Source organism: Sardina pilchardus, chromosome 22 (genome assembly GCF_963854185.1).
Source record: "Sardina pilchardus chromosome 22, fSarPil1.1, whole genome shotgun sequence".
NCBI lineage: Eukaryota > Metazoa > Chordata > Actinopteri > Clupeiformes > Clupeidae > Sardina > Sardina pilchardus.
The window spans coordinates 21,154,988-21,175,961 of NC_085015.1; the positions used below are offsets into that span (position 1 = coordinate 21,154,988).

Sequence of the window (20,974 nt, forward strand, 5' to 3'; positions counted from 1 at the left end):
ACATATTACAGGTGCCGACAGAAATACCTCAACCACGCTCAATCACTTGTATCACATTCAAGACACAAGATCAAGACACTTATAGCAATTCTGTCAATAACCTTTGACGGAAATCCCTCAAATGACCATTTATACCACTTCAGCCAATGAGGGACAATGAGGACATTAACATACTGACCCTTCAGTCATTTCACAAGGATAACATACCACACAGTACAAGGAGCATGTGAGACACAATGAAATACATGCTGTAGTATTAAATGGTTAGCACAGTGCTGCACAGCTGGGAGAAACACTTATACTACTTATATACTACTTACTACTATACTACTTACTATGTATCCATTTGGCTAGCACGCTAAGACTTACATGCCAAGCGCTCCATGAGCTGGGTGGTGGGGGCCAGGTCCATGGCGCTCTTGTTGTGGCAGTTGAGGAAGGTGGGGTCAGCGCCGTGACTCACCAGCAGGGAGCACACCTCCACGCGGTTCTTAGAGGCGGCCTCGTGCAGCGGCGTGAACTGCCACAAGTCCATAGCATTTACACAGGCCCCATGCTGAGAGAGAGAGAGAGAGAGAGAGGGAGAGAGAGAGAGAGAGAGAGAGAGAGAGAGAGAGAGAGAGAGAGAGAGAGAGAGAAAGAGAGAGAGAGAGGGACAGCAAGAGAGAGGGACAGAGAGAGAGAGAGATCTCACCGTGAACACAGAGATACAGTAAGTTCCTGTGTATTACTAATAGTTGGGACATTACGGTAGGAAGGAGCCAGTACAGATGGAGAGAGAAAGGAAACAGTGATACAAAGGTGAATGCCTTTACGGTATTTTGGTATTTTTTAATAAAACATGCTCACACACTAGTTTATCAAATCAGCATTAGTACTTGTGGGCCAATATGAATGCATTGCATGGTGCACGGAGTGCAGTACAGAATAGATCTCAAAGTTTAAAAGAGAAGCTACAGTAACTGACCTTTACTAGCAGCTCTGTCACTTCATAGTGTCCGTAAGAGCAGGCGTTATGAAGAGGCACCAGGTCACTGGAGGGAAACAAGCACAGCTACAGATAAACCCACACATACTGTACAGTATACACACACAAAGACATGGACAGATGGACGGACGGACGGACAGACAGACAGACAGACAGCAGGCACAAAAAAACACACACACACACACACACACTCACACACACACACACACACACACACACACACACACACACACACTCACTCACTCACTCACTCACTCACTCACTCACTCACTCACTCACTCACTCACTCACTCACTCACAGCCTGGTACCCAAGGTAGTTCTGTGGATGACTGCAGTGCAGTCTCGCTACACTCTCGCTACACACACACACACTCTCTCTCTCTCTCTCTCTCTCTCTCTCTCTCTCTCTCTCTCTCACACACACACACACACACACACACACACACTCACACACACACACACATGCACACAGACTATTTTAAACAGTGTCTGAGAATTTTGTTGTTATGACAACAAACTTTCTCGTCGTCTCTCTTTCTTTCTCTCTCTCTCTCTCTCTCTCTCTCTCTCACACACACAAACACAAACACACACTAGGCCAGATGTTCGTACATTTGCGAACGTAGCGTTAGCAGAGCCATGGACAACCCGCAGAAAGTGATACCTAAGCTTAGGTGGTATTTATCAAACCTTCAGTTCATCGGTTAATCCGCACCTTTCTCCACCCCTACCACAATTTGCGAGCACGGTATACTTCAAGTTGAATGAAGTTAACTGATGACAACATTAAAAAGAATCAAACATTTAGCGGCCATGAAATAAAGCAATACATGATACAGTAGGATGTCAACAAGCAGGGAGATAATGAAGAGCAGTAGTTCTACTTACACTACTTTGCACGTAGGTTATACCTTGGAAATCTCGCGAGAGCACAATTTGAATTTGCTCAAGTCACTCTGGCAATTATTATTATCATTATTATTATATAATAATAATATTATTATTATTGCTGTTATTATTATTATTATTATTATTATTTATTTTTATCTTGTTTTGTTCTTTATATGTGAAACACTTTGGATTAATTATGTTGTGTTAAATGTGCTATATAAATAAAGTTGACTTGACTTTGGGATAATGTGGCAGAGACCATAACATTTCCAGTATGGTCCGACTTTGACTATATCAAAACTGTTCACTGTTCTTTTTGTGTGTAACTATTGTATTGCCTTGTATTTGTAAGTCCTTTGGACAATAACCATAACCATGTCATCAAGAGAGACAGATTTCCAGATACAGTAAATACATCATTCCATGGAATGTTCTCAAATTCCACTGTCATCATCAAACTATTGTTTTTATCACAGAGGCAGCTTAGCAACATTATGATGTATTAGAACACAAGACAGCAACTCTACAAAACTGTCATTCTCGGTCACTCTTTCTTTTATTGCCCTAGAAGTTGGTTGGTTTTGTTGGTTGGTGATTTTATAGCCTGATATACTGTAATGTGGATGTTCTGGTTTCTGACCTGCTGCCTAGCAGCACAGCAGAAGAGGGATGATGGTTCAGCTGCCATTAAGAAAAAGATTAAGAAATACAAACTGTGGGAGCTGAATCTGGAATTGTTCAATCTGGGTGTTCACCTTGATAAGGACAGTTCCAATGACATGAAAAACAAAAAGAAGATGAAGCAGGCACTCCAGAAGCGTCTCATTAGTGAGCTGCTGAAGATCCACGTGGACAGAGCCAACAAGAGAGCTAAAGAACTCCAAATGAGTAACCCAGATATTATCACACAGAATGTGTTCAATTATGGGAATGCCTCACTGGAGAGTGAACTTCCCAAACGTATGGACAATGTTGAAGACAACAATGACAGCACTGATGGACATGAAGTGGACAGCACTCTGAGTGAGTAGAAGTGCAGATAGGCCAGTTGAACAAAAGATCAAAACACATTTAAGTGACGTAAACATAAACATTGAAGAAGAGTGCTTCATCATTCTTGTCTTTTTTTCCAGCTCTGACTCTGATTTCTGCCGAGCACCTGAATAAAACGGCATGAACGAATGAAATGCCAAAGGATGGTATGTACCAGATATTCATTTACAAGGGAACAAACTGATTGAAATAAATTAAAAATCAATTTTTTCTGACTAACTTTCTTCTGTGATGGACAGATGTAAACAGCATCAGACTGAAAGTTGGCACAGGGGAAGGTGACAACGCATTTCAACATGGCAAATGACTGAGTGTGAAAATGTGCTTAGGCCTTGGACTGGAGATGAGATGGAGGACAGGAAATCCCTTTTTGGCATCTAGCTCTTCTGTTGCTGTTGTTATTGTCATTATTTTTTGCCCCTTCTGGCAAAAGCTCTTCAGTAAAAGTTTAATTGAAACTAATATGTTTATGTCTCCTTCAATAATGTCACTTTCAAGTTTCATGTATACTGCTAAATTCGTACAACAAACATCCACCCACTATAATACTCTTCTGGACAAATTTGACAAGTTAAGTTTGTCCCATGAAACTGGAAGCAATTCAATGACAGTTTGCAGGCTACTTTATTTAGCAGGACTGTAACTTAAGACTATACAAATAGACTGAAGAATTTATGAAGAAAGCTCTTTCTGATGATGATGGTCAGACAACTATCAATTCCATAATGCTCCAGGTAGGCACTCAAGAAGACCTAGCTCAAATATCGTTTTTCTTTTCTCCTTCAAGAGTTTTATCTGTCTTATCATGACTTACCGTAATAATGATTATTGAAAAGCCAACCATGTGCCACTGAAACACTGGAATGGTAGTGACAGAAATGGAACTGCACTAGGAGATTTCTAGAAGAAGGGGTCGTCATGGCAAAACATGCCTTTATAACTGGCCTTCAGCCCCCTTTTCAAAACCTGCCTGTCTTGATGGATCGCCCTTGCACGTACACACACACTCAGTCCCTGGTGCACATGGCCATAACTGGCATCACTTTTTCACATATGAATCAATACACACAGAGAAACACACACAGATACACACATACTGTACGTGTGAGCCCACAAGGGTGACCATTCGTCCGGATTTTGGGGGCTTTTCCACTGCACGGTATCAGCTCAACTCGACTCGACTGGATTGTGGTACCGGGTGTTCCTTTTCCACTAAAACAAAGCATCATCATAAGCTCGCCAATTGCCATAGCAACGCTGAAGAAAACAACTGTAATGTCGTTAACGTCACCTTTTGGTATTGTCTCAGCTCGCTTGGAACTTCAACGGAGGTGATACCAAAAATAGCAACAGGTACCAGCTTTTGCTAATGGAAAACCAAAAAAAGGGAGTAGAGTCAAGTCAAGTTGAGCTGATACCATGCCGTGGAAAAGCCCTATTTGTCAGTCTTGGCTTTCGAACCCTCTGTCTGGACTTCGGTGGAGTGTCGTCCTTTTTGGGTGTTTATGCACCTTTATGACAAGGACTCCACAGCTAACAATGTGCCTAAGTTGCACTGATACAAGCCCGTGAGTATGGATGTTATCTTAGATTTAGCAATTTTCCTTCCCAATCACACTAAGCATCACAGTGTCTAATGCTATTAACGGTGTACAAAAGACTAACGTTGACCATTTTTCTGCAACCCCCCACCCACACACACACTTTTAGACACAGGTGTCCTCCTTTTCAGAGGCTAAACATTCACTAATATGGTACTGCCATGTGAACACATAAACAAACACCCACTGTTGCTAGCATGAAAACAAACAGCCTATCTTAACTTCTTTAACGCACACACACCTACCCACACACACACCCACGAACACACACACACACACACACACACACACACACACACACACACACACACACACACACACACACACACACACACACACACACACACACACAAGCATCTCTTTCTCACCCTTTATCTTTAGCGTGGACGTCAGCACCGTGCTGAAGCAGCAGCTGGACTGTCTTCACACGGTTGTAGCCTGCAGCCAGATGCAGCGGAGTGGACTGGAGGAACACACACAGTATCCACCGTCACATTTACAATCACATACAAGCTTCAACACACTCAGCTATATCATAAAGTATATAGAACTTTATATATAATGTTTTTTTACAATAAAAAAGAAAGAGTGCACACACACAAACACACACACATACAGTACATACACACACACACACACACACATACTTGAATTTCCCCTTGGGGATCAATAAAGTATCTATCTATCTTTCTATCTATCACACACACACGTATGCTAAACGGGAAGAGTGCATCTTAAGTCGCTCTAATCACAGGTTCCATACCTTCCTCCCATCACTGGCATGGCAGTTGACATTCAGAGGCGTTAGCAGCGTCATCAGCTTCTCCTCATTTCCACACCTGAACAAAACAGATGCAAATGGATACATGATAGTGGAACCACCTGGAACCACCTGTTAGGAAGGGGCCATCCCTGAGCTGGGCTTGGTCTCTTAGTTCCAGTGAAAGGAACTCTGAATGCTTCAGCATTAACTAAGAGATTTTGGACAATTCCATGCTCCCAACTTTGTGGGAACAATTTGGGGATGGCCACTTCCTGTTCCAACATGACTGTGCACCAGTGCACAAAGCAAGGTCCATACGGACATGGATGACAGAGTTTGGTGTGGATGAACTTGACTGTCCTGACCTCAACCCAACAGAACATCTTTGAGATTAATTAGAGCGGAGACTAAGAGCCAGTCTCCTCGTTCAACATCAGTGTGTGACCTCGCAAATGTGCTTCTGAAAGACATGGTCAAAATTCCCATAAACACACTCCTAAACCTTGTGAAAAGCCTTCCCAGAAGAGTTGAAACTGTTATAGCTACAAGGAGTGGGCCGACGTCATGTTAAACCCTTTGGATTAAGAATAGGATGTAACTGAAGTTCATATGGGGGTCAAGGCAGGTGACCCAAATACTTTTGGCAATATAGTGTACATACTCACATGGACATACAAGACAGACACACACACACACACACACACACACACACACACACACAGTGTATTGTCTAGCAGTCTAGCAGAGGATGGTTTTAATGAGGAGCACTGAGGAATGTCACAATAATGATGCATTAAAAACCAACCTGGCACTCTCCAGGACTTCATCCTTTCTGTAGTCACCTAAGTTTGGCAGAGAACATATATTTTTAGCTTGTTGCATAACTTCCTTTCAAAGTGCAAGAAATCTTTAAAGACACAAACAGATTTGTTTTCCTTCTCAGTGTGTTCATGATGCAGGGGAGAGCCGGAATGATTGAAAAATGTTTTAATTAAACAGTTTTAGATAAGAGATCGTACTGGATTGAAAGCTACTTTGTCACTAGCAACCTTCATCTGTCCCATGCAGTTGCATTTTCAGCCCTGAACAAAACCGTTCAGGAGTAATTTCATCAACAGTGGGACATGTTTAAAATGTCATCTCTCCTGGTCAGAACGAATAAAACAGGCATGTGGGACAAAAAAACGTACAGTTTAATGTAAAACTTCCCACGACTCCAATGTTTTACAACCTATCACCGTTTAAAAAGGTGTTATTACCTCCGCCAAGGAGGTTATGTTTTCATCGGGGACCGGCGTTTGTTTGTTCGTCTGTCTGTCTGTCTGTCTGTTTGTTTGTCTGTCTGTTAGCAAGATAACTCAAAAAGTAATGGATGGATTTCGCTGACGGATTTTCAGCAAATGTCAGGCATGACCCAAGGAAGAAACAATTACATTTTGGGAGTGATCTGTAATTCCGTCGGGATTCCGGAGCCGTTTATGTGTTTCGCTTAGTGGTGTAATGACATGGTATGGCCATGTGGTGGCAATCTGAATATTTTAGGTTCAAATGTATGACAACCTAGGAAGAACAATACAGGCGGAGGTCTCGCTGAGTGCTTTTCTAGTTTTAGACAGATTGTTGCTGGACTACATCTTAGTGTCTGTCTGTTAACACAAGCCATCATCATCAAGCGTGTATCTTGCAGCTATAGAAATATCCTGAACTATGGATGGTTCTGCTCTTTTCATAGCTAGAACAAGTGTTCTAATAATGATATTTCTATCATGCAGAATGTTATTCCAGTGACAGTGACACTAAGCAGGATATATGAGTATGAAACATTATGAGAAGGAGAACGCAGTACTTGATTTATTGGTGCAAGTAAGGGAAGTGTATGCATTTGTGTGTGTGTGTGTGTGTGTGTGTGTGTGTGTGTGTGTGTGTGTGTGTGTGTGTGTGTGTGTGTGTGTGTGTGTGTGTGTGTGTGTGTGTGCGTGCGTGCGTGCGTGCGTGCGTGCGTGCGTGCGTGCGTGCGTGCGTGCGTGCGTTCGTGTGTGTCCACCTGTGAGCACAGCCTTGGTAGATGGGTCAGCCAGGTCCAGCGCAGTCCTCCCGTCTGTGTTTCTAATGGTCGGGTCAGCCCCATGCTGAAGCAGCACTGGAGAATCACAATAGACATGATCAATTAATAAGGCATACGTGATTAGGCACTTAACAATCAAATCAATAAACATATTGCACATTAAGCTCTTGACTGGCATGTTAACATGTTATCACCAAATAACTCATACGATAACAAGTCATATCCTGGGGATTTTGATACTTGCACATTAAGAGGCCTAGTCTTACTTATGCACACGTCGGTCTTGCCCTTGATGGCAGCCTCATGGAGCGGGGTGTAGTTCCAGTTGTCTCTGGAGTTGGCATCCGCCCCGTGATGGAGGAGCAGCCTCACGACCTCACCGTGACCGAACGAGCAGGCGTTGTGCAAGGAGATGAGACCCCCGTCGTCACGGGCATGCACGTCCGCCCTGCTCTGCAGAAGGAACTCCACCACCTCCCTGCGACCAAAGCCTAAAGCAAATGAGTTGAAGGAATAAAATAATTGATTTATATCATTCAGGTCGTTAAGATAATTAATTTAGGCTATCAACCTGCACAAACCATGCAATCTCCAGCCCATAGGTCTAGACAATAACAAGACCTATAAGGTGTAGATTAAGCATAGGCCTACATGTCATGGTTTGTGCATAACAAAAAGGGCCACAGGCTAGGCCTATATAAAGTTTCATCTTGAATGAAAAATGACAGTAGCCTCATCCTATTCTACATGTACCCCGAATGGTTGAATATAGGCCTACTGAACTCCATACAATATGGCTATGGCACAGACTTCAAAGACATCTTTGTCTGCTTATGCTTATTAATTATTTATCCAATACTATATTTTCAATTCTGTTGGAGATGGGGATAGAGAGTCTATGGAGATCGTTTAGGCTACCCGTTACTCAGTGGCTTAACCTAAATGGTCTTACCTGCAGCAAAGTGGAGAGGGGTGGATTTTCTGCCCGCTGTGTCGCGGCTATTAACGTTATCCGGATTGACGAGCTTTTTCACTCGCTCCACATCTCCGTTTCGACAGGCCTCGAACAGTTCTCTGCCGCCTTCCACAGCCCCGGATGTGTCCATCACGGCGCCCCCACCAGCAAAGCCGGAGACCCTCGAGAAGCGACGGAGAGACATTGAAGCCTATGCACTCAAGTTATCCCCGTAAATTGCAAACGGCGAGTTTCCACGCCTGAGAAATGGGCGTACTCACATCAGAGAGTGCTATCCCTCCCAGTTATTGTCCAATATTATCCTGCCATTGTAAGGCAACAAATAGGTCTGCTGTCTTCCCTCTGCACACACCGCACGAGCTGTCAAATCGTTTAGGGTTGGGAACAGCAGGACTAGCCTACACGCTCAGTGTGCCACAGCCCCAACGTTCTGTCTTGTCCCGCGTTCCTGATTAAATATTCACATCAAACAGGTTTGAATTTAATGACAGACACATTCAGACAGTTAAGAGACAAATGACAAACGTTACATCTCCAACCGTATCTCCACGCCTTCTCTGTTGACGCCTTGTCTTCCTCTCCCCATCCAGACAGCCCAGGCACAGCGGACTATTGTTTTAACCCAGAGCCGTAGTAGTGTGACGCCCTCTGGTGGACATAAGACTGCTGAAGTGGAAGTTTGAATAAAAATGCCGAAAGTTAGTCCTAATAAATTCTCCAAAATAAACAAGCCATAGCTACATTGATAAGTAGCCTAGATGCTTCGTTGAGCCACAGTCTTATTTGTGACCAAACATGACATTTTATATTGATTTAAAAACAAGCATGAGACCCTTAGGGTAGATAGGCTACTGGTTGTGTAAGCTTTTGCCAGTGTTTATGAAAATGCTCTTCTGGTTATTTGTTAAATGTGAGTACTAGGCTGTGACAACATATTTTCCACTGGGAACAGTGGAGTATTTATCTGAATCTACACTGTTACAGTAATAATAATAATAATAATAAGAAGAAGAATAATAATCGTCATCATCATCATCATCATCATCATCATCATCATCATAACAATAATATAATGATGATGATAATAATAATAATAGGCCTAATAATAATAATAAAAGGCTAATAATCTTTAGGCCTATTTAAAGAGCGCTTAAATAATGTCACAAGTGCTTTAAAGATAATTATATAGAAAATAAACAGTACAAAATGTAGGCTAAATGTCTAAAAACAAGAATATTAGCAAGAATGTTGGAAAGGTATTTTTCTTGTTACAATGTAACACAATCTACAGGAATTAGAAAGTATACAGGGCAAAACAAAGCAAAAAAACAAGAAACGTACATTAACTCATAAAGGCATTAAAAAAGGAAATTCTTCTTTAAAAAAACAAGGTCTCCAAGTCAATTTGAAATGTGGTCAAGATCAAGGGGCTGTCTATATCTGAAGCCAGTGGAGGGCGCTCCTAACAGCTCTGATACAGTTACTGTATTCACATGATAATGCATGACGGAGAATTTTCCTAAGAAAATAAAACAGTAGCCTAGGCCTATTAAAAATGGTCTGGCCGTAACATTTCATCCCCCTAGAATATATGGTTCTATCGAACATTTTCGTCAAAACTGAGACATGGACATAGGCTAGGCTACTATGTGACAGCCTAAGTGAGGTGAGGTCTTTCTTGAAGTTACATTTTTGACATCTTTCACGTCTTAGAAGACCATATAGGCTACCAAGTTTGTTCCACTAATTGGTAGCCTATATGGTCTTCTAAGACGTGAAGCTTAGTATTTCAGAACTAATCTGAACGCGGGACGATAACAATTTAAGCCTATCGATATTTTGGGAAATCACTAGCGCTCGTTCTTATTTTTATTTTTTCACTAGCGCTCGTTCTCTGCAGGCAGGTCAGGGCATTGTGACGCAACAGTTGTTTAATTAGGTCATAACAGTCTAGGCCCTAGTTTTCATGGTAATGTGTTAAATACTCTCAGACAAAACATAACCTCATTTGAACAGGTCGACATTGCAATTCCTCGTGAAGGAAAAACTAGGGGAACTAATTTCTCAAAGGCCCTCGCTCTCCCTCCCAACCTCACAATGACGGAGGGAAACGAGGTAAGAATAATCTCACTCAAGAGCTATTAGACTCAGGTATTTTAGTTAAATATAGGCTTCTATATAGCCTATTTCTTATCGATTTAAAATATTGTTAAGGTTTGAGATGAAAAAGACTCGCCGTACGCTTGACTACTGTTATTGTTACTGTTGTAACTGTTGTGTGTAGGCTAATTTTGAACAACACATTTTTCCAAATAGTCTCGTATCTATCCAGAACCTGCCTGACTAAATGCATAAAGAAACTTATTATAGCTGGTATTGGACATTTTCAGAATATATACCTTGCTTATTGCCATCATTCAATATCATTTGGCCTGCCAGATATGCCTTGCAGTAGGCCTACTTGTTTTATTTGTAGCAATGAGTGAACGTTTACCTCTTTGCTAAAGAGATAACTGAATGTAATGGCCACTGCTGTCTGGATGTAGGCTATCCCAAGACAGAGTATACTCTTCAGGATTCTACTGCTGCTGATTATGACTATTTCTTGTGCTTTAGCCAAATAAGACATTTCCTGTGGAATCAAAGGCTGAATGTGGCTCTGCAAGCAGGACCACAGATATTGATGCAGGTTAGTCTGTGCCAAATTCAAATACATCAACAAAAGTTGTCAAAAAGAATAAATAAAGTTGTGTTAAATGTCTCACAATCAGTACAAATCACTATGTGCCCATGCTTAAACAGTTGCCCTTCCATACTGCTTTATCAGATCAGGATCATGTGAACTTGTCCCCCATGATACGCCACCTTGTGGAAAACATGACCGAAGAGTAAGAGAGAATAATAATAATTAAGACTTTAAATGGTCTGCACTGGTCTGATAGTGATATTCTGGGTTCTAAAAAATGATCTCTCCTTTTTTTCAGGCATTGGAGAGTTGTCCGTGAGGCTCTACATGTGCCTGTGAGACTAAATTCATCTTCTCAATGTCTTGCATATATTAGTCATCCATGCCACGATGCATAGAGAGCCTATTCTTTATCATTTAACATGATGATGAAAAAGCTTATGGTCTGTTTTTGTTTACTCAGAGGACCAAAGAAGATGTTAGCCAGCTTTGTTCCTGCATAGTTGCGAAAGTGGTCCGGACGACTCATTATTACCTAATCCCAGCCCTTAGAAAAGTTCTGGGTGTTCCTGTCACATACGTGATTCCATGTGGAACAGCAAGGTCAGGGCAACGCACACCTCTGTATGCACATTAATCACTGGAATGACTATCTTTTATTTATTGATAAGTAGCCTAGATGCTTCGTTGAGCCACAGTCTTATTTGTGACCAAACATGACATTTTATATTGATTTAAAAACAAGCATGAGACCCTTAGGGTAGATAGGCTACTGGTTGTGTAAGCTTTTGCCAGTGTTTATGAAAATGCTCTTCTGGTTATTTGTTAAATGTGAGTACTAGGCTGTGACAACATATTTTCCACTGGGAACAGTGGAGTATTTATCTGAATCTACACTGTTACAGTAATAATAATAATAATAACTAGAAATGCAATTCCAAGGAATTACCAGTGCATGAAAATGCAAAAAAGATAGATAATGTAGATATGGTTACTAAGGTGTAGCTAGGGTAAACATGGTGGTTGCATAGTTTACAGAGAGTTGATAGTGTGAAGGTAGACTGTTTAAAGATGAAACATTCCAGAACTAACTTAACTAATGATTTCTATTCATGTTAAAATGTTGATTAGCTAACTTAGCTAATGATTTCTAGCTGTTGTGCTAAAAATGTTAATTATGCTAGCAATGCTAACTTTATTAACAATGCTAACCAGGTTGATTAGCTAACTTAACCAATGATTTCTAGCAGTAATGCTAAAAATGCTGACTATGCTAACAATGCTAGATTTGCTAACAATGCTAACCAGGTTGATTAGCTAACTTAGTTGATGATTTTTTACAGTTATGTTAAAAATGCTAGCTATACTAACAATGCTAACTATGCTAACCATGCTAACTTGCTAGTGAGGACTTTTATTTTGAAACATTTGTGGCTAGGGTATCCATGGTGGCCACTATCAGGAAACAAGAAGTTACTGCAGTATAATCATGTTGGTTGCTATGGAAACGGTCATAAACACTTAATTTTAATGGTTGCTATGTTGGTTGCTAGGTACATGGAGGTTTCATGTAGTTGACTGGAGGCATAGTGGATGATAACTGACAGTTGGAATGGTTGAACAGTTCAATAGTTGAGTAGTTTCAATGGTTAAATGATTTAATAGTGTATTATTGCAGTGAGGACTTTTATTTTGAAACAGTTGTGGACAGAGGAAACAGTTAACAGGATATGTAGTCTTCTGAGAGACTGTATGCTTAAAGCCAGAGAGAAAGAGAGCTGCTGCAGGTGGGGCTGGCCACCTGGCATAAGATTCTAATTGCTTAACGACCCGATTGTGATGTCATAGAGGCCAATGTTAAGTCTATGGGGAAATTTTAATAGTTTTTAATTTATAGTGTAAAAAGTATAAAAGTTACAAAGTTGAAACATACAAAGCACACATGTCCTAAATAAGACCTACGCAACAACGTTTGAATGAAGTTTCTACGTTAAACGGTTGAAGCTGCATTAAACACGTTAGAAGAAGAATAATAATAACTAGAAATGCAATTCCAAGGAATTACCAGTGCATGAAAAGGCAAAAATAGATAGATAATGTAGATATGGTTACTAAGGTGTAGCTAGGGTAAAAATGGTGGTTGCATAGTTTACAGAGAGTTGATAGTGTGAAGGTAGACAGTTTAAAGATGAAACGTTCCAGTTCTAACTTAAGTAATGATTTCTATTCATGTTAAAATGTTGATTAGCTAACTTAGCTAATGATTTCTAGCAGTTACGCTAAAAATGCTTATTATGCTAGCAATGCTAACTTTACTAACAATGCTAACCAGGTTGATTAGCTAACTTAACCGATGATTTCTAGCAGTAATGCTGAAAATGCTAACTATGCTAACAATGCTAAATTTGCTAACAATGCTAACCAGGTTGATTAGCTAACTTAGTTGATGATTTTTTGCAGTTATGCTAAACATGCTAACTATGCTAACAATGCTAACTATGCTAACCATGCTAACTAGTTAACTTGCTAGTGAGGACTTTTATTTTGAAACATTTGTTGCTAGGGTATCCATGGTGGCCACTATCAGGAAACAAGAAGTTACTGCAGTATAATCATGTTGGTTGCTATGGAAACGGTCATAAACACTTAATTTTAATAGTTGCTATGTTGGTTGCTAGGTACATGGAGGTTTCATGTAGTTGACTGGAGGCATAGTGGATGATAACTGACAGTTAGAATGGTTGAATAGTTCAATAGTTGAGTAGTTTCAGTGGTTAAATGATTTAATAGTGTATTATTGCAGTGAGGACCTTTATTTTGAAACAGTTGTGGACAGAGGAAGTAGTGAAACAGGATCTGTAGTCTTAATGAGATTGTATGCTTAAAGCCTGAGACAGAAGGTGCCTCTCATATATAGCGTTTACGCGTCCTCTCTCGCTCCTCACTGATCTACAGATGGTACGGGTTGAGAATGCTCCTTTCTTTCCCGCACATCGGGACTCCCGAAGCATCGGGACTTTAATTAAAAGTGCAACCGCAAGGGGGCAACATAAGACCGCCCTAATTAGTGCCCTATATGTGGAGAGTATCGCCAACTGTGTTTGGAATGTTCAGAGCAGTTCTGCCAAGGATTGGTTCAGAGGTGGTCACGTGTTTTATGGACGCCATTTTTACTACCAAAAGCACTTTTGACTAGAATGCTTTCTAATGCTTTCAGATGGCAGTGTTTGAGTATCGTTGGAATTAAGTCTTAATATCTTCACCATACAGCGACCCATTTTCTCACTGGACACTTTTCTGATAACGTTAACATTATAACGTTTACGTCATAAGCATTTTTAGTGATAAGACTCGTTAAGACATTTGCAGCACGGATTTTGTTTCTAACTACCCGGAGAGATGCCACTTCTGGAGGAGCAGCGAATACATCATACATCGTTCGTCTTAACCTTGTCTAAAAGGAAAACGGTTGGAACAACTCTGGTAAATAAGGTTTTTCATCTCCTACTGTTATCATTTATGGTCTTAATTTCCTTGCATTTTTGCGTTTTTGAAGCACTAAAGTGGCTATTAAGATAAGCAGCCAGTACGTAGTGCTGTGTCGTGTGTGTTTACTAATAGTGCTACAGCTGCTTAGCAGGTAACATAGCGATCTGTAATCATTGATAAACTTGTTAGTTTTGCATTTTCTTTCTTGTCGAGCAAAATAAGACAACGTCTTGTTTGCCTATTTTAAGAATGTCCTCCTGCTTGACTGAAATAGCTGGTCGGATAATTGCAGTTTGCAAGTTAGCTAGTCTTTCTGTCAACGTTGTTATAAACTTTACCAGTAGCCTAGGCCAGTATTGTCCAAATAAATCTGTTGAAATACACAGCATAGTTTGAAGATATGGTTTGCTAGCTATCTGTCAAACTTGGTAGGTGGTGTGCTAATCACGAATTATTAAGTGGTGTCAATACAGACTTCAGCTCTACACTGGTTGTGTAGGCTATACTTCAATCTGTCAATCTGTCAGCCCTCTAGTGAGTGTGCCATGCTTTATTGAATCATGGTTTAAGGTGATGAATGTCTGTATTATAAAACAAAGCAATATAGTAAATATTATGCTTCCTCTTTGTCTTTTTTGTTATTTTAGATGTAGGTAGAGAAGAGTCAGTGGCTGGTGAAGTAAGAGGATACATCTGTCTGCTGATTCAAGGTCCCTGCCCCGTCGCCTCAACATCCTCAAGATCCTGTAGGCTACTGCTGCTGCTCCTTGCTTCAGCACCTTTCCCCTGATGCCTGACACCCCTCATCACCAAATCAGCCCAGTCAACATGGACCCAACATGGACCCAAGTCTCCACCACAGTGTGCACAATACACTATACAGACAGGGTATGTGATCGGTGTCAATATTGCATTCAGACAAATTGAAATTCCTTCCAAAGAACAAGTGCTTTCCTCAGCTGGATCAATTTAAGTCAAGATAAACAACAGCTTCCTTTCTTCATCGTGTTCTACCATTAACATTATTATGTTTATATTTTTGGTTAATTAAGGCACTTAGTTGCAGTTTCTCAGGTACACTTTGCTATGATGTCATTAGTAAAATTATTAGGAGGATGTAGCGTGTGTGGTGTTGAATGGTACTGCCTTGTATTATCCAAGTCTGAGGCTGAGAAGAGGAGATTCACGGTCTGCTCCCTTTGTGTCCCATGTTTTGTGGGTGTGTGTGAGAGAGTGCGCGACAGATAACGAGTGTGGTGTAGAAGCATACACATTTAATGACAACCTGTGCACATTTCAGATTTTTTAGAAGAGCAGTCCTTACTACAGTGGTAGAAATAGTGGTATTTTTATGTACATCTACCCATTTAATGACAAGAGTTTCATTATTTTACATGCAGGACGAGAACAAAGGTACAATTGGTCTGAGGGGAGGACACCGCAGACAGCTGATCAACTCCATGTCATCTAATCAGGCCATGTAAAGGACCATGAAGGGATGGACTTGGTGGAGGACAACAATGTGACACCCGAAAAGAGTACATGGAGATCTCTCATCCTCATCCCTCATGCTTATATTGCATTTCATATAGGCCTAGATTCTGATGGTCTTGTAAATGTTTGTTACACAAGTCAGAAATTGTTGTCTTTGATTATTTAATTTGATTATAATAAATGGAAATATATTTTATTGAAAAATATTTTTGAAAACCAAGTTTGTGTGTTTTAGTATCGGAATGAGCTTGTATTGACCAAGTATATCTACAAGGAATTTGACTGGCATTAGCTGTTGGAACAATTAAACATACAGTAGTATGCAGTCAGAAGATGCATACTATAGAGCACCACAATATACATAAGGCACCTACCAATAGATTGAGTGATGGCAGTGGGAAAAATGTGATTATTGTCTGGCAGGTTTTGTGCATAAGGGTAAGTTATTATTTAACGGAAAAGTTTGAGGTCAAACTAATGGTGACCTCCATGTAGCTTTTGTAATAATAATAACTTTATATAATAATAGCCTAACTTTATGATAATAATATATTTTTTAAATAACGTGTTCAATTAAAACTATTTTCTTTTACTGTCCCAGAGTCTATTGAAACAACATACTTATTGATAAAAAAGAAAATAAATAGCATATTTTAATCTTGCCTCATGCACGGTCGAAATACATTGTATGCCTGAATCTGGAGGTCAGACGTCAAATCTAACAGTGATTCAAAGAGTTGCTGCAACATGTAGGGATCGCTGGCTTAAGTAAGGTAAGATGTTATTCATTGTGCCCTAAACAGGCTTATTTCACCAAAATGAAGCTTTCAGCTTTCTCTTACTGCTTTATTTCAAGTTGTTTCCTCAGACTAATATTTAACTGCTGTAAGAAATTGGATAAACGAAGTTCGCCTCGTAGGCGTTTTCAGAGCTAGCTGGCTCCAACTAGGCAACGTTTATCACTATTTATCTGGTCTTTGCTAATTTTTTCAAAATGTATAATGCAGCGTATTTGCAACAGCATTTACATCTTAATGAATAGTGATGCATATTATAACATTTATAGGCTTGTTTATGACGATGTTAAGCTATTTGTTTCAACATGTCATATTCGCCCTATTGACCATCATTGAGACGAACGTACGTGACGTCACTTCTGGTCGTAAAGATGGCGCCCATGATTTGAGTTGGCGATACTCTCCACATATAGGGCACTAGCCCTAATAAAATGAAGGTTCGGCTCATACCGGAAAACACGGAAAAACCCGAAGACACCGCGCTGGTGACAAGCAGAGAAAAGAGACATCACGCTCGGCATGTCAGATTGCAGTTTCAGAGTTTTCGAATGTTTTACAGCGTACCTCACAGCTGGCTCTCTCACTCGACGTAGCCTATAACTCAGTCAGTCCAGCAGAGATGCCAGAGCAACGTTTTGGTCAATGGAGAGGGAGAGAAATGCATATCCGTCTCATTTAATCCGTCTCATTTAATCATTAAAATGAAGGTGATGACTGGCGAAATTATAATCAAACGACGTTTCAATAATCCATTGTTGAAATTAATGAAAATGGTTTTAGAAGCCTTCAATTCAACCTGAAAGACTCGATAGGCAACCTTAGATTAATTCATTAATTCATTACGGTTACAAGACCGCATTTCCGTGAATAGGCTATTATTGTCAAGGCGAAGACGAAAGAGATGGACAAGATGGACATTTAGGCTACATTTATGCTAGGAATACTTAGAAATGTGTAGGCCTATAGGCTATTTTAAAACGGAGGCATGTTCATTTTAACCGGCGACGCTGGGTAGCTTACCCAGCACTTTATCACAGATTTTGTCCCCACCACTTTTGACAACTGAAAATAAAATGTATTTAACAGAAATATCTTTAATAGGCCTACATGCCTATCATGTCACTTTACTTATAACCATAGGCTACATGCATGGAGAAGATCGCACATTTTGTAACATTGTAACAATGAATGGTCAGATATGCGATAGGGCAGTGAGGGTGATTCATTGTAACCATCGACTAGTAGGCCTAGCTCCGCAAAAGAAGTTTCTAGCAACTTGGAATATATGGATCTCGTTATGCATGTTCATGTTGATTCAGAGATAGACATAGACTACCGTGGGCTACTGTGCGTCAATATAACAGCATTTTATCATGTGGTGAATTAATGACTAACGTCAGTTTAACATGTCAGAACTTTTGATCGGCGTTTCAAGTGCATGCCGCGAATAAATGAACTCGACTGACTGAATCCTTTATATTTCTTGGCTAAGTGCGAAGAGATTGACACTCGAACTGTGGCGTAAATGGTTGAAGCGTGGTAAAGTTGGTTTTATATTGGATGTTGGATATTCGACACATTCGAAAAACCTATTCAGCACTGGCTACAAGGGACAAATTTGTGCCAAACCAACGTGCACGTGTTCCTACAAGGCTTGCCTACATAACACAAAGCTTCATTTGTCAAAAAAACTTATTTTGATTTTTAAAGTTGATACATGCTTTTTAATCTATTCTGCGACTTCATTTTTTGACTTACCCATGTCAAACCACATAGGGTGAATTCAGCTAACTGCCCCACACATAACACAAAGCTTCTTTTCTCCAAAAAACAACCTTTGATTTTATACAACTTTTAATTGTTCAAATGCTATAAATCTATTGTGCGGTCTGACCTTTTGACCTACACATGTCAAAACACATATGGTGAACTCGGCTAACTCTCCTACACATAACACAAAGCTTAATTTCTAAAAAAAAAAAACACTGTTTGATTTTATATATTTTTAAAAACCATGCTTGAAATGCTTTAAATCTATTCTGCGGCTTGACCTTTTCGCCTACCCATGTCAAAGCTCATCTGATGATCTCAACTGACTGCCCCACACATAACACAAAGCTTTTTTTTTTTTTTTTTAAAAAAACCACCCTTTGATTTTATACCATTTTTTAATGTGAAAAAAGGCTATAAATCTATTCAGCGGCTTGACCTTTTCACCTACCCATGTCAAAACACATCTGATTATCTCAACTAACTGCTCCACACATAACACAAAGCTTTTTTTTCCCAAAAAACCCACCCTTTGATTTTATAAAAAAAAATATAATTGAAAAAAGGCTATAAATCTATCCTGTGGCTTGACCTTTTCGTCTACCCATGTCAAAACACATCTGATTACCTCAACTAACTGCCCCACACATAACACAAAGCTTTTTTTCCAAAAAAAACCCACCCTTTGATTTTATACAATTTTTTAATGTGAAAAAAAGGCTATAAATCTATTCAGCGGCTTGACATTCTCACCTACCCATGTCAAAACACATCTGATGATCTCAACTAACTGCCCCACACATAACACAAAGCTTTTTTCCCCAAAAAACCCACCCTTTGATTTTATACCAATTTTTAATGTGAAAAAAAGGCTATAAATCTATTCAGCAGCTTGACCTTTTCGCCTACCCATGTCAAAACACATCTGATGATCTTAACTAACTACCCCACACATAACACAAAGCTTTTTTTCCCCAAAAACCCACCCTTTGATTTTATAAAAAAATTTATAAGTGAAAAAAGGCTATAAATCTATCCTGTGGCTTGACCTTTTCGCCTACCCATGTCAAAACACATCTGATTACCTCAACTAACTGCCCCACACATAACACAAAGCTTTTTTCCCAAAAAACCCACCCTTTGATTTTATACCATTTTTATAAGTGAAAAAAGGCTATAAATCTATCCTGTGGCTTGACCTTTTCGCCTACCCATGTCAAAACACATCTGATTATCTCAACTAACTGCCCCACACATAACACAAAGCTTTTTTCCCCCAAAAACCCACCCTTTGATTTTATAAATTTTTTTAATGTGGTTAAAAAAGGCTATACATCTATTCTGAGGCTTGACCTTTGAGTTTATACCATTTTTTATGAAAAAAAGCTTTGTGTTACGTGTGGGGCAGTCAGTTGAGGTAATCAGATGAGTTTTGATATCGGTAGGGGAGAGGGTCAAGCCGCAGAATTCATAGCCTTTTTTTCACATAACAAATGGTATAAAATCAAAGGGTGTTTTTTTAGGGAAAAAAAGCTTTGTGCTATGTGTGGGGCAGTTAGTGGAGGTAATCAGATGTGTTTTGACATGGGTAGACGAAAAGGTCAAGCAACAGGATAGATTTATAGCCTTTTTTCAATTATAAAAAATGTTATAAAATCAAAGGGTGGGTTTTTGGGGAAAAAAAGCTTTGTGTTATGTGTGGGGCAGTTAGTTGAGATCATCAGATGTGTTTTGACATGGGTAGGTGAAAAGGTCAAGCTGCTGAATAGATTTATAGCCTTTTTTTCACATAAAAAAATGGTATAAAATCAAAGGGTGCTCATTTTTTGAAAAAAAGCTTTGTGTTATGTGTAGGGCAGTTAGTTGAGATAATCAGATGCTTTTTGACATGGGTAGGTGAAAAGGTTAAGCCACAGGATAGATTTATAGCCTTTTTTCACTTATAATTTTTTTTTATAAAATCAAAGGGTGGGTTTTTGGGGGAAAAAAGCTTTGTGTTATGTGTGGGCCAGTTAGTTGAGGTAATCAGATGTGTTTTGACATGGGTAGACGAAAAGGTCAAGCCACGGGATAGATTTATAGCCTTTTTTCAATTATAAAAAATGTTATAAAATCAAAGGGTGGTTTTTTTAAAAAAAAAAAAAGCTTTGTGTTATGTGTGAGGCAGTTAGTTGAGATCATCAGATGTGTTTTGACATGGGTAGGTGAAAAGGTCAAGCCGCTGAATAGATTTATAGCCTTTTTTCACATTAAAAAATGGTATAAAATCAAAGGGTGCTCATTTTTTGAAAAAAAGCTTTGTGTTATGTGTAGGGCAGTTAGTTGAGATAATCAGATGCTTTTTGACATGGGTAGGTGAAAAGGTTAAGCCACAGGATAGATTTATAGCCTTTTTCACTT

The 20,974-nt window shown here is 39.7% G+C and overlaps 2 protein-coding genes and 3 long non-coding RNA genes across 5 annotated transcripts in view; 4 read left to right on the forward strand and 1 right to left on the reverse strand.

The window, feature by feature from the left end:
- The window catches only part of LOC134069689 (poly [ADP-ribose] polymerase tankyrase-2-like), a 25,890-nt gene extending 17,368 nt beyond the window's left edge, over positions 1 to 8,522 (reverse strand). Inside the window, exons 1-8 of the mRNA XM_062525716.1 lie at positions 8,315 to 8,522; positions 7,629 to 7,853; positions 7,342 to 7,437; positions 6,103 to 6,139; positions 5,298 to 5,373; positions 4,903 to 4,997; positions 968 to 1,034; positions 370 to 556 (exon numbers count right to left, since the gene is read on the reverse strand). Coding sequence (XP_062381700.1) covers positions 370 to 556; positions 968 to 1,034; positions 4,903 to 4,997; positions 5,298 to 5,373; positions 6,103 to 6,139; positions 7,342 to 7,437; positions 7,629 to 7,853; positions 8,315 to 8,522 — 991 coding nt within the window. The remainder of the gene's footprint in view (positions 1 to 369; positions 557 to 967; positions 1,035 to 4,902; positions 4,998 to 5,297; positions 5,374 to 6,102; positions 6,140 to 7,341; positions 7,438 to 7,628; positions 7,854 to 8,314) is intronic.
- Positions 2,580 to 3,236, forward strand: LOC134069833 (uncharacterized). Its single transcript, XR_009936860.1, has 3 exons — positions 2,580 to 2,903; positions 3,014 to 3,079; positions 3,173 to 3,236. It is a non-coding gene; the product is annotated as an uncharacterized LOC134069833 (long non-coding RNA).
- Positions 8,523 to 10,953: 2,431 nt separating the features above from the next.
- On the forward strand, positions 10,954 to 11,356 carry LOC134070175 (uncharacterized). Its single transcript, XR_009936900.1, has 3 exons — positions 10,954 to 11,027; positions 11,166 to 11,226; positions 11,323 to 11,356. It is a non-coding gene; the product is annotated as an uncharacterized LOC134070175 (long non-coding RNA).
- A 226-nt stretch (positions 11,357 to 11,582) lies between these two features.
- The window catches only part of LOC134069690 (uncharacterized), a 43,390-nt gene continuing 33,998 nt past the window's right edge, over positions 11,583 to 20,974 (forward strand). The window contains exon 1 of the mRNA XM_062525717.1: positions 11,583 to 11,627. The gene's annotated coding sequence lies outside the window, so the exon portion shown is untranslated. The remainder of the gene's footprint in view (positions 11,628 to 20,974) is intronic.
- LOC134070054 (uncharacterized) lies at positions 14,204 to 16,213 on the forward strand. The gene is made up of 3 exons (XR_009936880.1): positions 14,204 to 14,507; positions 15,161 to 15,401; positions 15,914 to 16,213. It is a non-coding gene; the product is annotated as an uncharacterized LOC134070054 (long non-coding RNA).